The sequence below is a fragment of the Atractosteus spatula genome, chromosome 8 (assembly GCF_055471065.1).
Source record: "Atractosteus spatula isolate fAtrSpa1 chromosome 8, fAtrSpa1.hap1, whole genome shotgun sequence".
NCBI lineage: Eukaryota > Metazoa > Chordata > Actinopteri > Semionotiformes > Lepisosteidae > Atractosteus > Atractosteus spatula.
The window spans coordinates 57,243,455-57,256,608 of NC_142713.1; the positions used below are offsets into that span (position 1 = coordinate 57,243,455).

Below are 13,154 nucleotides of genomic sequence, written 5' to 3' on the forward strand. Positions count from 1 at the left end.
TACATACACAGAAAACTGTTCCATTGGTAGAATGGGAAATAAATCTCTGCGCTCTTACCTCATAATTGTTTCCCTGACTGTCGTCAAACAGGTTCTGGACTGCGTTCTGTGTTTGTCTGGGTCGTCCATGCCGCTGTCTGCTTGCCCTGTCTGAATAAAAAAACAGTCTTTGCTTTGATCTGCAACGGGCAACTACTGCCAAAGGAAAAGCAACATGCAAAATGTATTCACGCGCAAAATTCATTTATACAGTTCTGGCACGGTAACGTTTCAAATTTAGGTAAGTGCCATTTTCTACAAATTAAATACATTTGAAGCTTAAATAAGGTTTTCCAAGATATAAAATATATAATTAGGGTACATATGATTATATATTAAAGCTCATAAACAAAACAAGACTTAGACTTAAATCAGAATTAGACGGGTTGTTGTTATTATTGTGCAACTATGAATCTGAGAATCTTTGATTTTCACATATTACAAATACCTCGTATACTAGTTAAGGAAATTAGTTTGCATTTAGCAACCTCTTACTGAGTTGAAGGGATACATTTAGGTCTAGAAATGTCAAGCCAAACTGCTTTATACCATATGGTGTCACGGGAAGCAGGAGCCTACCCAGCAAGCAACGAGCGCAAGGCAGGGTACACCCTGGACGAGACGCCAGTCCATCGCAGGGCAAGTGCAAGCCAGTCATACTTGGGGGCAATTTGGAGGCCACAGTAAAGGCCGAGGGAGGAAATTTATCCCGGACACCAGGATAACTCCCTACTCTTATCGAGAAATGCCCAGGGATCTTTAATGACCACTGAGAGTCAGGACCTCGGTTTAACGTCTCATCTGAAAGACGGCGCCCACTACAGTCTAGTGTCCCCGTCACTATCCTGGGGCATTAGGACCCACACAGACCACAGGGTGAGCGCCCCCCACTGGTCCCACTAACACCACTTCCAGCAGCAACCATAGCTTCCCAGGAGGTCTCCCATCCAGGTACTGGCCAGGCTCAACCCTGCTGAGCTTCAGTGGGCTGCCAGCTGTGAGCTGCAGGGTGATATGGCTGCTGGCTATGGGTCTAGAAATGTTTAAGGAAAATGATAAAAATGAAAATTCCAAAACAAGTACAGACAGAAAAACAGACTTAATCCTCTACAGGGGAATTCTGTCTGTAAAAGAAGAAATACCAAGCATTTCCCGCAATAACAGACTAAGTATAGGGCAACAGATATAGAGGTAGGCTTATTTTGTTTTGTATGCTTTACTGAAATTTAAAAACATAATCATTTTAAAAACTAGACAAAAAACGCAAACACCATATAAAAATAGCTGTGTACAATGCACAAATAATCAAAACAACATAAAAATAAATACTACATAGGTCTAAAATTCAGGAAAACCAATGATGCCCTCTAGGTGTAGGTCAATTGCTTATGATGGGTGATGTTAGTGTTTCTCAAACTTTATTGAATTTTATACAGTATATTTGTGACACATAAAAAGAGCTTGTATATTTATTATATAAAAGTTACAGGAATAATAATCATCTACTGTGTTGGTTGCGATTGCTAAAAAAATAACTTAGTAGACCCAGAAAGTACACACACACACACACCCCAGTGTGCTTTTGTACTGAAATATCATCATTTGTGCTTTAATGAACATTTGGTCATAACACACCTTCACTCCTATTTAGTCCATTAAAACTAGGGTTTACTATAAATGTGTATGATATTTACTGATTTTTTTTAAGCCAGCTTTGCAATAACACCAAGGTTCCAGTTTCCTTCAATGTTTTGGCTGTTTCACATCAACTCCTCTCATCACCTTATAATACTATAGATGAACGCTAGTTAGAAGCAAAAAAATCTGAATTAAGCACATACTCTCACCCAATCCTGATAACTGAGGAAAGGTGGCAACAAAATGGTTGGCAGTTAGCATTGGATGAAAATGAAGATTGTAGTCAAGTCTTCCATTCTGTGCAGACTGCCAAAAGACAAAAAACACACACCTTAAAACTTCATAATTATGCCACATAGTCTGTTTTAGGATAAAGTAAAACAAGAACACAGGTTTAAAAGCATACGTTAAACATCAAATTGCTGATAAACATGGTTAGCCATAGCAATACAAAGAACATCATGTTCATGATGGCAAAAAAAAAGCTCTGAAACACTGAAACAAGAAATGATTTCATCTGCTTAAGGCCCATTGTCACCAGATGGAGCAGAATGCAGCTAAAGCAGACCACACAATTGAAAAACAAAACCTCAAACTTTAAGAAAAACAGAGGCTTCAGAATTTACAATTAAGACTCAAAAGTGTGTTGTAACAGACCCTCAAACAACTATAATTATCCATGAAAATATAAAAAGCAAGTAAAAGAATTAGCCAGACAAAAGGAAAAAAGCATTCCTTGAAGCACCAAATGTTGCAAGATGCCTTCAAGTGAGTCTAGATTCTCTTCAGTGGATCCTTCACAGCTGTAAGCCCACCTGAATGAGTCTGGTTTCACTTGCAAATATATACCTAGCAGCACATATTGTATACTGTATGTATGGCCTCTCTTGCCATCTTAGATCACTCAGATCTTAGAAACTCATGGTTGTCCAGCAAACACAGTTTTTACGTCTCTTGCAGAAAGAGCTCTGTCATTTACACTGGGGAAACAGAGGAAGAAGACTGGCCGACACATCAGAGCAGAGACTGTCTAAGGCAGGAGTGCCCAACCAGCCGATTGCGATCGACTCGATTGCAAGAATGTTTGTCAGAAAATACTCAACTAGCCGCAGTCGATTTTCACGAGGCCTAACACAAGAGGGAAAGCGGCAATCATCGCATTGTTCTGTGTGAGACACGTCCTGGCTCAACACAAAAAGTCATTCAGGGATCAAGAAGTAATTTTAAAAAAAGTGTTTGCTAAAGCTGCTGACTTCCTGTTTGGAGTTTTAAAAACAAACATTTCTTGCAAGGTCCAGACAGCTGTTGCCTGAAATCAGAGTTTCTCAAGTCCCTGTTAGAGGATGACCAGTGGCTTCTGGATTTAGCCTTCCTCACAGACTTGACTGAACTGCTGAATGAGCTGAATGTCGAGCTGCAGGGACAAAATAAAAATGTCATCGACATGATCAACAGTGTCAACACGTTCCAAAAAACGTGTGTTCTCAAGTAAGCTTCTCAGTGCCAGTGCTCACATTAAGGTAGGATATTCTTTTTTCTAAAATGGGGAACATTGCTTGTTCACTGTAGCACGAGTCACTTGCTTTTATTTGCTATCATTTTAGTGATGGGTGTGGTTATTGTACTGATGTGCCCACAGTCTTGTTTTTCCTATATTAGAGCTTCAAATTCTCACTGGTAGGTCGTGCTGGACTGGCAAATGAAAAAGAAGACCTTACGTTAAAAAAGGCTGGGCACCCCTGCTCTAAAGTCTCTCCACGCCCACGGTTCCTCACTCTGCTTCTCCGGGCCATGACTACACTGTCCCTCCGGCCTGCATCCGTTCACACGGATCCCAGGACTCCCACTCCAGGAGGACGACAGAAGCCAAAACTACCCTTAAACCGGGATCGCGCCTGCCGCCAGCTTTCAAGGACTGACTGATATTCTTTTCAAACCTCCCCGTTCATTTACAGACTTCTGCTTCTCACACCTCTCCCTGAGACTGTCTCCCCCATTCCCATGTGTTTGGACGTGTCCTCGCCTGCTGTGTCCATTCTCACCTTCTCTCTTTTGTTCTCCTTATCCATCTCTTTACCACTCCCTACCTCTTCCTCTTCCACACCTGAAGAAGGCTCCACTGCTCAACCCTTGTTGTTGTTTTTTTTACCACTTTCTACTTTTCAGTATGGGAATTAACCTCTAAGAGGTCGTACCAAGTTTTGAATACATGTTGGTTGTGTTGGTGCCAGAGTATCACTGACATTTTTCCACACAGACGTGTAAGATTTTAATTTGTGCCGTTTCTCACCCATCAAAATGAACCTGATCTGTGCGATTGCTAAACCGTAATCCAAATTATACTCTCCAAATGAAATGGGCTTGAAAATTCTAATACAGGCAATGGATGATGAATATTTTTTTTAATATAGTCGAAAACCAGCTAGATTGTCAAAAACAATAGACAGCTGAATCCATATGGGAACTTTGCTGGCATTTCCCTTTTAGAATACAACACTACCAGACTTTTGCTGTAGAATCTGAAGGAGTGCAAATTAGTTTTCTTTGGAATGTCTCTACACACAAAACTAAGGCCTTTGTTTTTCTTAAACACAACAATTTACTAGTGCAAGAAACCAAAGAGGAAAAATACAACGACTTATGTTCAAATGCAAAGTGAAGCTGAGATAACCGCTAATGCACTTACTGGATGGGACCTCTGTGTTGATCTCCTGGATAATGTGTCCTGATCCAGCTGTTCCTCTCTATCAAACTGAGCCTTGGAAAGACAAATCAAGAAACATTACAACACAATTAGTGGAACAGTAGTTGGTGGGGGTCTGGACCTATAACCAGAATCACAAAAAAGCCTAAAGGAAAAAATCTGTGACATGCCAGATCCAAACAGAAGAGTGAATTTTGATTTGTTATTGCTGACCAGGACTATACATCCCATTTGTGTTGCACTGACAGATCTAGGCACTAGATACGATGATGACAGCGCATATGATAACTGTGTCAAAAACAGTATCCAGACGATACCAGTCAGAAAACAGTTAACTTGGAAATAAACCTTTCAAAATATAATAATAGTTATTGCTATCTACTGTATGTGCACTTTAAACTTTAAAAAAATAAACTAACATCACAGTTCCAGGACTGCAATAAAAACAGAGACAAAAATGTCCGCTTCACAGCACTAAACATACTTCCCTGTGAGGTTCATTAGTTCTGAGAGTTTGATGCATTATTTTATTCTTCAGATTTGATATGTAATTGATTAGGTTATAACTACTGGAAGAACAATTGAGGCTTTCTAATGCATTCCAAGAATTTTTAAATATAATTTCAGCTGATTTTCATGATGCTGCCATGTTCGATGACTGAATCTTTTATCCAAAGTAGCTTCCATTTCCCCAATTTATACAGCTGTTTAATTAACTGCTACAATTCAGGTGAAGAACCTTGCTCGAGAGTACAAGAGTAGTGTCACATCTGCTCACATCATTTGTGTCATTTTCATGGATCCATTCAGTAACCTAAAATCAAAGGCTAATGAAACTTAAACCTTTTCCACATTAAGCATTGTGACTACACTGTGTACTTCATTTGTATAAAACATAAATATACAGTTCAGGTATTCAAACATTTTGTTGAGGTATATTTTTTACACAAGGCATATATTTTAGTTTCATGGCAGAATGTCTTCACTATATACTACTTCAGGTTGAATTCCAGAGTCTTTGTTACTTACACGCTAATATTAGATTTTTATATATACACATTATATACAGTATATTGCTTCAGGCTTAGAGACACACCAAGCTCAACTCAATGAGGGCACTTACTTGGTCGTCTACTTTGGTTTTGTTTAACTAAGGGATCTTTTCAAACAAACAACTGTTAAATTTCTATTCATATTAAATCGGGAGCATCCAAGAGGTTTATAAAAAGCTCGTCGTAAGATCATCTCCTCAATACATTGACACAACAACCAAACTGCTGCTATAGCACAGATCTACTGGTCTGTTAAGTATTGTTCAATTTCATCACACAGCTGTAAACCTGCCACACAAAATGCTTTAGGGCTATATCTAATTGAAGAGATCAGGAGAAACCAGTCATTTACTCTAGTTTAAAAAAACAACATGCTTATCATCATTCCGTGACAGATTAATCTGTTTCTGAATGATGAATGTGCAGTTTTTAAACAGTCTCTGAAGTATTTTGCGAAGGTGTTAGGACTCTGAGAACCACAGATATATGAAGCACATTTGAGAACTGCTTTTATCTAGACCTTGAGTAGAACCCATTCAGCACACACTTTAAACAAAGGGAAGTTGCAGAAATAATACACCTACACACAAGATTTAATAACCCAGCCGTTAAACTCCCTCATTTTAAAGCGCTACCAAAGATTGTCCCCATATTTAGTTCTTCTGAATATAAGATAAAAACAACACAGGCACACAAAATCCACATCACTACAGAGCTGCTGGAAGTCTACAGCAGGTAGAGTCAGCAGTGGGTTTAGTTTCTACTGTGATTAAAATTAAATGAACTTATTTACCTAATGAGTCAAAAGAGCTGTTTGGAAAATTAAAGTCTTTGGTGATTTGTATACTACCCCTACAGTATACAAATGCAAAGTGTGTGAGGGGAGTGGGGCAAAGTTTTTAAAGTGTGCAGTAGGATGAAAGAGGCTGAGAAACCAAGGTAATTAGCTAGGTTAGCACTTTGTACATGTAAAAACCCACGTTCGATTGTCTGGTAATCTCTAGGAAACAAGGCCCGGAGTACCTACTAGAGCAGCTGTAGGAACAACACCTGCCAGAAATGCCCCTTACCTGGAGATGTCTTGCCAACATTTCATCCTCCTCCATCTGAGCAGATCGAACGACGGCTTCAAAGAAGGCGTCGTCTTCATCGTCGCTGATCACTATCTCTACCGGCTCCTCGTTTCCAACGAGGAGGGGCTCCCCACTCTGCTGACGGGTGCGCCTGTCTGTTCCCGAAAGGAAACGGGGAAAAAAGAGTAGGAGAACGTGGTCTTTCCTGCGCCATGTCCAGCCAAACTGGTGGCCCCTTCGCTCTCGTGCACGGAAAAGTTCAAACACAACCAGAAAAGACGACGACTAATTTATCTGATGTAATATGAGACATTTTTACTGTTTCTGGTGTCTGGACAGCTGTTGATAACTGAATTAACATCAAGCAGTTTCTGACTTATGGAACAAGTAAAGGTTTATTCCATGCTGAAAAGAGAAGAAAAGAAACAACATTTCGGTTGTGGAACCTTCTTCATTATAGAGGAGCGGTGGCTCTGTGGCTAAGGATCTGCGCCTGTGGCTGGAAGGTTGCCAGTTCAAATCCCGCAGCCAGCAGAGGAATACTACTCCGTTGGGCCCCTGAGCAAGGCCCTTAACCCCAGCTGCTCCAGGGGTGCTGTATAAATGGCTGACCCTGCGCTCTGACCCAAGCTTCTCTCCCTGTCTGTGTGTCTCATGGAGAGCAAGCTGGGGTATGTGAAAAGAATATCCTAATGCAAGAAATTGTATATTTCCAATAAAGTGATCTTATAACTGGGTGTGTCATTTCTTATTTATAACCATCTTATTTACGAAGCTCTTTCAGAGTTTCAGTGGAAACTTCTTAATAGGGATATTACACATTTCATTAACTGAAATATATGGTATGTGCAAACAATACAAAAGAATGACAATCCATTGAAAATGCAATGTTAATGAAACCAAAATCCTGGCTCCCTTCAAGAAACAGCTGAAAGAGATTCCTGGATCATTAAGATACTAACTACTAAAGGGCTAGATGGCCAAATGGCCTCCTGTCGCTTGTAACTTACTCGGCTTCATATGAAATAGGATTACATGGAGGGCAGCAGACGCTAAACACAGAAAAAGTGGCTGCTTTATATATATTAAAATATTTACATTAAAGCACAGGTTCACACAATGAGTGGCAGCTCCCCTCTAATGAAGTTTATTAGCTCAAATCTGTCATGGCAACCTGAAATGCAAGCTGCCAAATAAATCTGGGATACGCACAGCTCAAATGACAAGACTATGAACTGGGAGAGCCTTGTACATAAACACAGTTGCTTAAACCTTACTTTCTTGGGAGGTAGCAGGGTCTCTGAAATCCAATGTTATCAAAGATCCACACCGACTCGGCAATCCTTACCTAAACTCAGGTCTCCCCAGACAGGCTCGAGCAATTCAGGCTCCTGGTCATCGCTGGAGACTCTGGGCGGAAGCTCAGCAGGAGAGCGGCTGCCCGTTCTTAATTTGGAGCCGACTGAACCAGACCTCTGTCTCTTTCTTTGATGGCTCCGAACTAAAGATCCTGCTTGGCTCGTGTGCCCAGGGAAGACGGGCTGGACCTGAGATTCCTTCCCAAGCAGCTGTGATGGAGAGCAGCTCCCCGCATCAGCCCCTCCTGATGTTGAGGGCGCACAGTCCGAGGACGAGCAGACAACCCCCTTCCTGAGGGGAACTGGAGCAGAACGGTCAGCAGCCATCAAAGACAAAGCCGAAACGAAGCCATTGTGTCTAGCTCCTTTACTTCGAGAACCTCGTTTACAGCTGGGATCTTTAGTGTCCCATTGGTGTGACCCCAATGATCCATTGAAGACAGTTTGCTTTCTGCGTTTCTGCTTCTGGTGAGATGGGGTTGTGCTCAGTCCTTCGCCTCTGTCCTTCACAGCAGAACAGTTCTCATGCAGGGCCTGGAAATTCTTTTTGGTTTTGTGGGGGAGGTGGGGGGGATAGGAGAAGCAGACAAAAGCTAAATTAACTGATTTGGAGCTTTCTAACGAAGCAGACATTCGATGGTTGTAAACGACACCAGGTTTAAAGTCTCACTCTCAAAATCATCGCCCTTACCAAGTTCAGGCAAACTCCGTCTTATTCATAAAACTCTAGCACAATTCACACAAGATTGTTGCCAAAAGATTACAATATGAATCGATGTGATATTATAACTGAAATGCACCAAGAGTAATCCAGCTGAAACGTTAATGACATGTACGAGGACACTTCCCCATGGCCGTATCTGTAATAAACATGTAATATTTTTTAAATAATTGTAATTGCACTTTGCTGTATATTTTAGTTTCTTGATGTTATGAGGTTATGGTAAGTGTGCTCGGGGATTAAAAAAAGACTGCACATGCATTTCAAGGAGAACATGTCGTAATCATTTAGTTGGTAGTTCTTATTTGAAAGGAGTTTGGTTGTAGCCACACATTTTGAACAATATGTGACAAAACATATTCCAATAATGTTTAAAAACACACCATAACTGTGATGCAGTTTGACTTTTGGGCAGTATAATTTGAAAATCAAAGCTTAATTCTCCACATTGACATGTTATGGTCCATCTGCGTATGGCAGTGGTGGCACTGTGGCTGGAAGGTGGCCGGTTCAAATTCCGCGGCCAGCAGAGGAATCCTACTCCCTCGGGCCCCTGAGCAAGGCCCTTAACCCCAGCTGCTCCAGGGGTGCTGTATAAACGGCTGACCCTGCGCTCTGACCCCAAGCTTCTCTCCCTGTCTGTGTGTCTCATGGAGAGCAAGCTGGGGTATGTGAAAAGACAAACTCCTAATGCAAGAAATTGTATATGGCCAATAAAGTGATCTTATCTTATCTTCCAACTTTGTAAAACCTACTTACACTCTCAATCTCCTCTTCTCTGCTTGCTGCTCTGAAACACCTCGTGTTCGCCTTCGAGAAAACGGGGCTACAAATTTGAATAAAAATAAGGAAGCACATTAATGACAATGAAAGTTTTATCATGTTGCCCGTCATTTACAACTTAATAACTAAACTGGCATCAAACATGTTTTAACTATTCTGAACATGCTTTTTTTATAATAGCTTTTGGCCTAAGGAAAGTGGAACAAAGGAAAGTCCCACCCATTCCAAGGAGATTCTTATTCATGTGTAGCTTTTAAGTGAGTTTGTGAAGACCAGATCAACTCAACAGGCCACCGCAGGAGATGAATCAATCTTAGTGCCCACTGCACGCAAAGGGTACAGTACTTACACCCCTTTGTGCCTACCTGGGGGTTTTAGAAAGAAAACTTGGGGGCTCTGAACCCCTGCTGACATCTAACGAGTCAAACAGCTCCATGCTGTCGTCGAATAAGCAGGCTTTATTCATGGGGTCTGGACTGCTGGGCGCCAGCCCCCCAAAAGAGGAGTTACAGTCCGAGTCTTCCAGGGCTGCACTCATCTTCCTGCTCCGAGTTCAGAGTCCCTTCTCAAGTAACTGTTAAAATCGGCACATGCTGTCCTGTGGAGACCTGTCGGGGGAACAAACAGCCTTACTCCCTTGTTTTGAAAACGTTTGTCTTCTTTATTCAGACTCTTCTTCTAAAACGTGTGCCAGTTCTGACATTTTGTTTTAGTGTAGTTGCCAAGAGACTATACTCTTCCACGTGCAAAAATGCTGTACAAGAGCATAATTTCCAGGTCGTCCTTTTAGCAAAGAATATCTTTTCAATTGAGCTGGTTAAAATAAAGGTCGCATTTTTTTTTTCAAATAATTAAGAACCAAACTTTAAATGTCGTGTATGATAGACAGGTTGATGCCGTATCAACAATTGACTGGCTCCCATACAAAACTAAACAGACTGTTGTTAAAAAAATAAGATCAGACAGACAGACCATTAGTGTAATTCTTCCTTGAGTAATTCAGATAACACTGCATCGTTACATCATTTGAATGGACTCCTGTTTCACACTCTATATAGATCGGAGTGAGTCTTATCCTTTATACATATATGCATTCGTAAAAGTTACAAAAGGGGTATTCCAACGTATCTGGTCTATCGGCTAGCGATGGCAACAGCAGATTAAAATATTTTCGTACGACCCACAAATGATCTTAAAATGTTCACCCCCCCTAAAGATTCTGACGCGTTTCAAACGCTCATGCTCCCTCGATGATTAACGCTTACAACGCTTTGCGTTGCGTTACCTTTACGGCTCCATAGAAATGCAGATGACTGAGCGTTAGCAATGCAGATGAAGAGAATACACGACATGACTTGCAGCACAAAATAACAAAATCCAAAAGATCTTTAAGAGTTCACGTATCCACACAATTAAAACAGGCGTAGTACTAGAAATAAACAACAGTAGTAAAATTTATCAACTTAAACAATGATCTTATTTCATAAAGAACACTTACCAACGTTACCGCACTGACTACAATAATTACAAATCACTCGCCATCCCGCCGACTACCGCTTTCCGGGTCTAAATTGCGTCATATCCGGTAAAGTAAAACAGTTCTGTGCTCCGACCTCTCTAAAAGTAGGTCCGGATCAAAAAAATAACCACCCCCAAAATACACAACCGCCTTGCTTTAACAGACGTAATATTTTTATTCACAATTAAGTTTGTCTGTCCAACCAGTGATGCAGTGGTTTTGAAAGACATGTCAAAATAACAACCACGCTCATTGGGTGATTCGTAGTTTCAGGGATTTCCCAGGAGCATTCCCTGGAAATGGCGTGAACGATCCGATCCTGACACTTTCACTTATCCCAGAAGTTATCGCCACTTTTTCCGTAAGTGTTACCGCTGGGAGTCATTCTTGTCATCCTCGTTAAGTTGCCCTTGCGAGAGAAAGCACTAGGTTCAGGTACTGTGGTGTAGCCCGGTGCCCCGCTGCAAGTTAGCTCACGTTGGCAGGACACCGGAAGCATACGTACTAATAAGTGGCTGAAAAAACATCAGTTTAAGTGATCAAGAATGACGACTGGTAGGAATGTTGTAGGTCTGTGATGTATATTTGTGTTAAACGAACTTGAGGCAGTAGCTTTGATGACTTTCTGAACAATAACACAGTGATCTCCGTTTGCCTCAGCTTAAATCTGAGTTCTGGTGGCTACACACCGTCTTTATCACTGAACACAAAATAATAACACCGAACCGACAATAATTGGCATGGCTATTCTCCGTCTTTTTGATACATGGTTCAGTAAGTTCACATCCGTTTTAGGTAGGAGTTTCGTCATTTTAATGGATAAATCAGAAATAAAAATAAAGGTGTTAAGAGGAAGGTGGCGTCAAACTACTCTCCAAGAAGCAAATCGCCCTTTCCGAGCTCAGTGAAACGTCGAGTGCAAACCTCTAAAGCGATCTAAGCGATTACGTGAAAAGCGGCCACTTTGTTCGCAATGATTAGTAAAGCTCCGAGTGGATGTTTTTCTTCACTGAGCCAAATGACCTGGTTTTTGAAGGCTGCAACGACAGTGTGTTGAAAGCCAGCGTCTATTACCAACGTTCTGTATTTATTTCACCTGAGGTTAAAACGCTTTAAAGGTTTATTAAAAGAGAATTATTAAGAATGTGGTCCCAGCACCCGCAGTCAATTCACAATGATCGCAGCAGTTCGAATGGACTTCGTCCTGTGCGGCGTTTTCCTGACGAGTCTACAGGCTCCACACTTCCTGCAGCTGTATTGTTGTGCTCTGCAGATTTATTTCGGGGGGGGGAGATTCTACAGCAGGAATGGGTACTCCAACATGCTGTCCCCCACTACGGAATTTGATTGCGACCAATTCCATTATCCATCCCTCCATTTTCTAACCTCATCTTCCGATCCAGGGTCCTGCGGAAACCAGCGGCTATCACAGTAACCTGCGATAGAGGCTGCATACATCCCAGACGGGACACCGGTCCATTGCAGGGCAGACACAGACACAAACCAGGGCCATTTTCCCCGCAAGCCAGTTATTCTACCGGTATATTTTTGGACTGTGGGAGGAAACCCAAGTGAACACAGGGAGAATATACAAAGCCCACCATTCATTAACTGCTCATTAGCGGGATGGTTTTAGCAATTAAGATGCTGGTTGTATCAGAGCACTGCAGTGGAGAGCTAAGATTGTGGAAAAGAGTGGAGGGGTCACAGGTTAGTCATGTCCAAAAGACAACCCTGCAAGTGGCTGAAGACAATGGGTTCACAATTAGTCTCGCAGGAGGTCAGGTATATGCTGGGTTTTGTTACCTTCGACCACTGAAGCTCAGCAGGTGTGAGCCTGGTCAGTACCTGGATGGGAGACCTCCTGGGAAAAACTAAGGTTGCTGCTGGAAGAGGTGTTAGTGGGGCCAGCAGGGGGCGCTCACCCTGCGGTCCATGTGGGTCCTAATGCCCCAGTATAGTGACAGGGACACTATACTGTAAACAGGCGCCGTCATTTGGATGAGATGTAATACCGAGGTCCTGACTCTCTGTGGTCATTAAAAATCCCAGGGCGTTTCTCGAAAAGAGTAGGGGTGTAACCCCGGCGTCCTGGCCAAATTTCCCATTGGCCCTTACCAATCATGGCCTCCTAATAATCCCCCTCTATGAATTAGCTTCATTACTCTGCTCTCCTCCCCACCGATAGCTGATGTGTGGTGAGCGTTCTGGCGCACTATGGCTGCCGTCGCATCATCCAGGTGGGGCTGCGCATTGGTGGTGGCGGA

The 13,154-nt window shown here is 42.0% G+C and overlaps 1 protein-coding gene across 3 annotated transcripts in view; it reads right to left on the minus strand.

The window, feature by feature from the left end:
* The window catches only part of LOC148829894 (uncharacterized), a 15,161-nt gene extending 4,132 nt beyond the window's left edge, over positions 1-11,029 (minus strand). The window contains exons 1-8 of one of the 3 annotated variants that reach the window (XM_088924189.1): positions 10,867-11,029; positions 9,734-9,976; positions 9,345-9,411; positions 7,855-8,407; positions 6,504-6,661; positions 4,364-4,435; positions 1,881-1,983; positions 59-150 (exon numbers count right to left, since the gene is read on the minus strand). In XM_088924189.1, coding sequence (XP_088780315.1) covers positions 59-150; positions 1,881-1,983; positions 4,364-4,435; positions 6,504-6,661; positions 7,855-8,407; positions 9,345-9,411; positions 9,734-9,906 — 1,218 coding nt within the window. In that variant the 5' untranslated portion in view covers positions 9,907-9,976; positions 10,867-11,029. The remainder of the gene's footprint in view (positions 1-58; positions 151-1,880; positions 1,984-4,363; positions 4,436-6,503; positions 6,662-7,854; positions 8,408-9,344; positions 9,412-9,733; positions 9,977-10,866) is intronic. The other 2 variants (XM_088924188.1, XM_088924187.1) reach the window with 2 other exon arrangements.
* Positions 11,030-13,154: the final 2,125 nt, after the last annotated feature.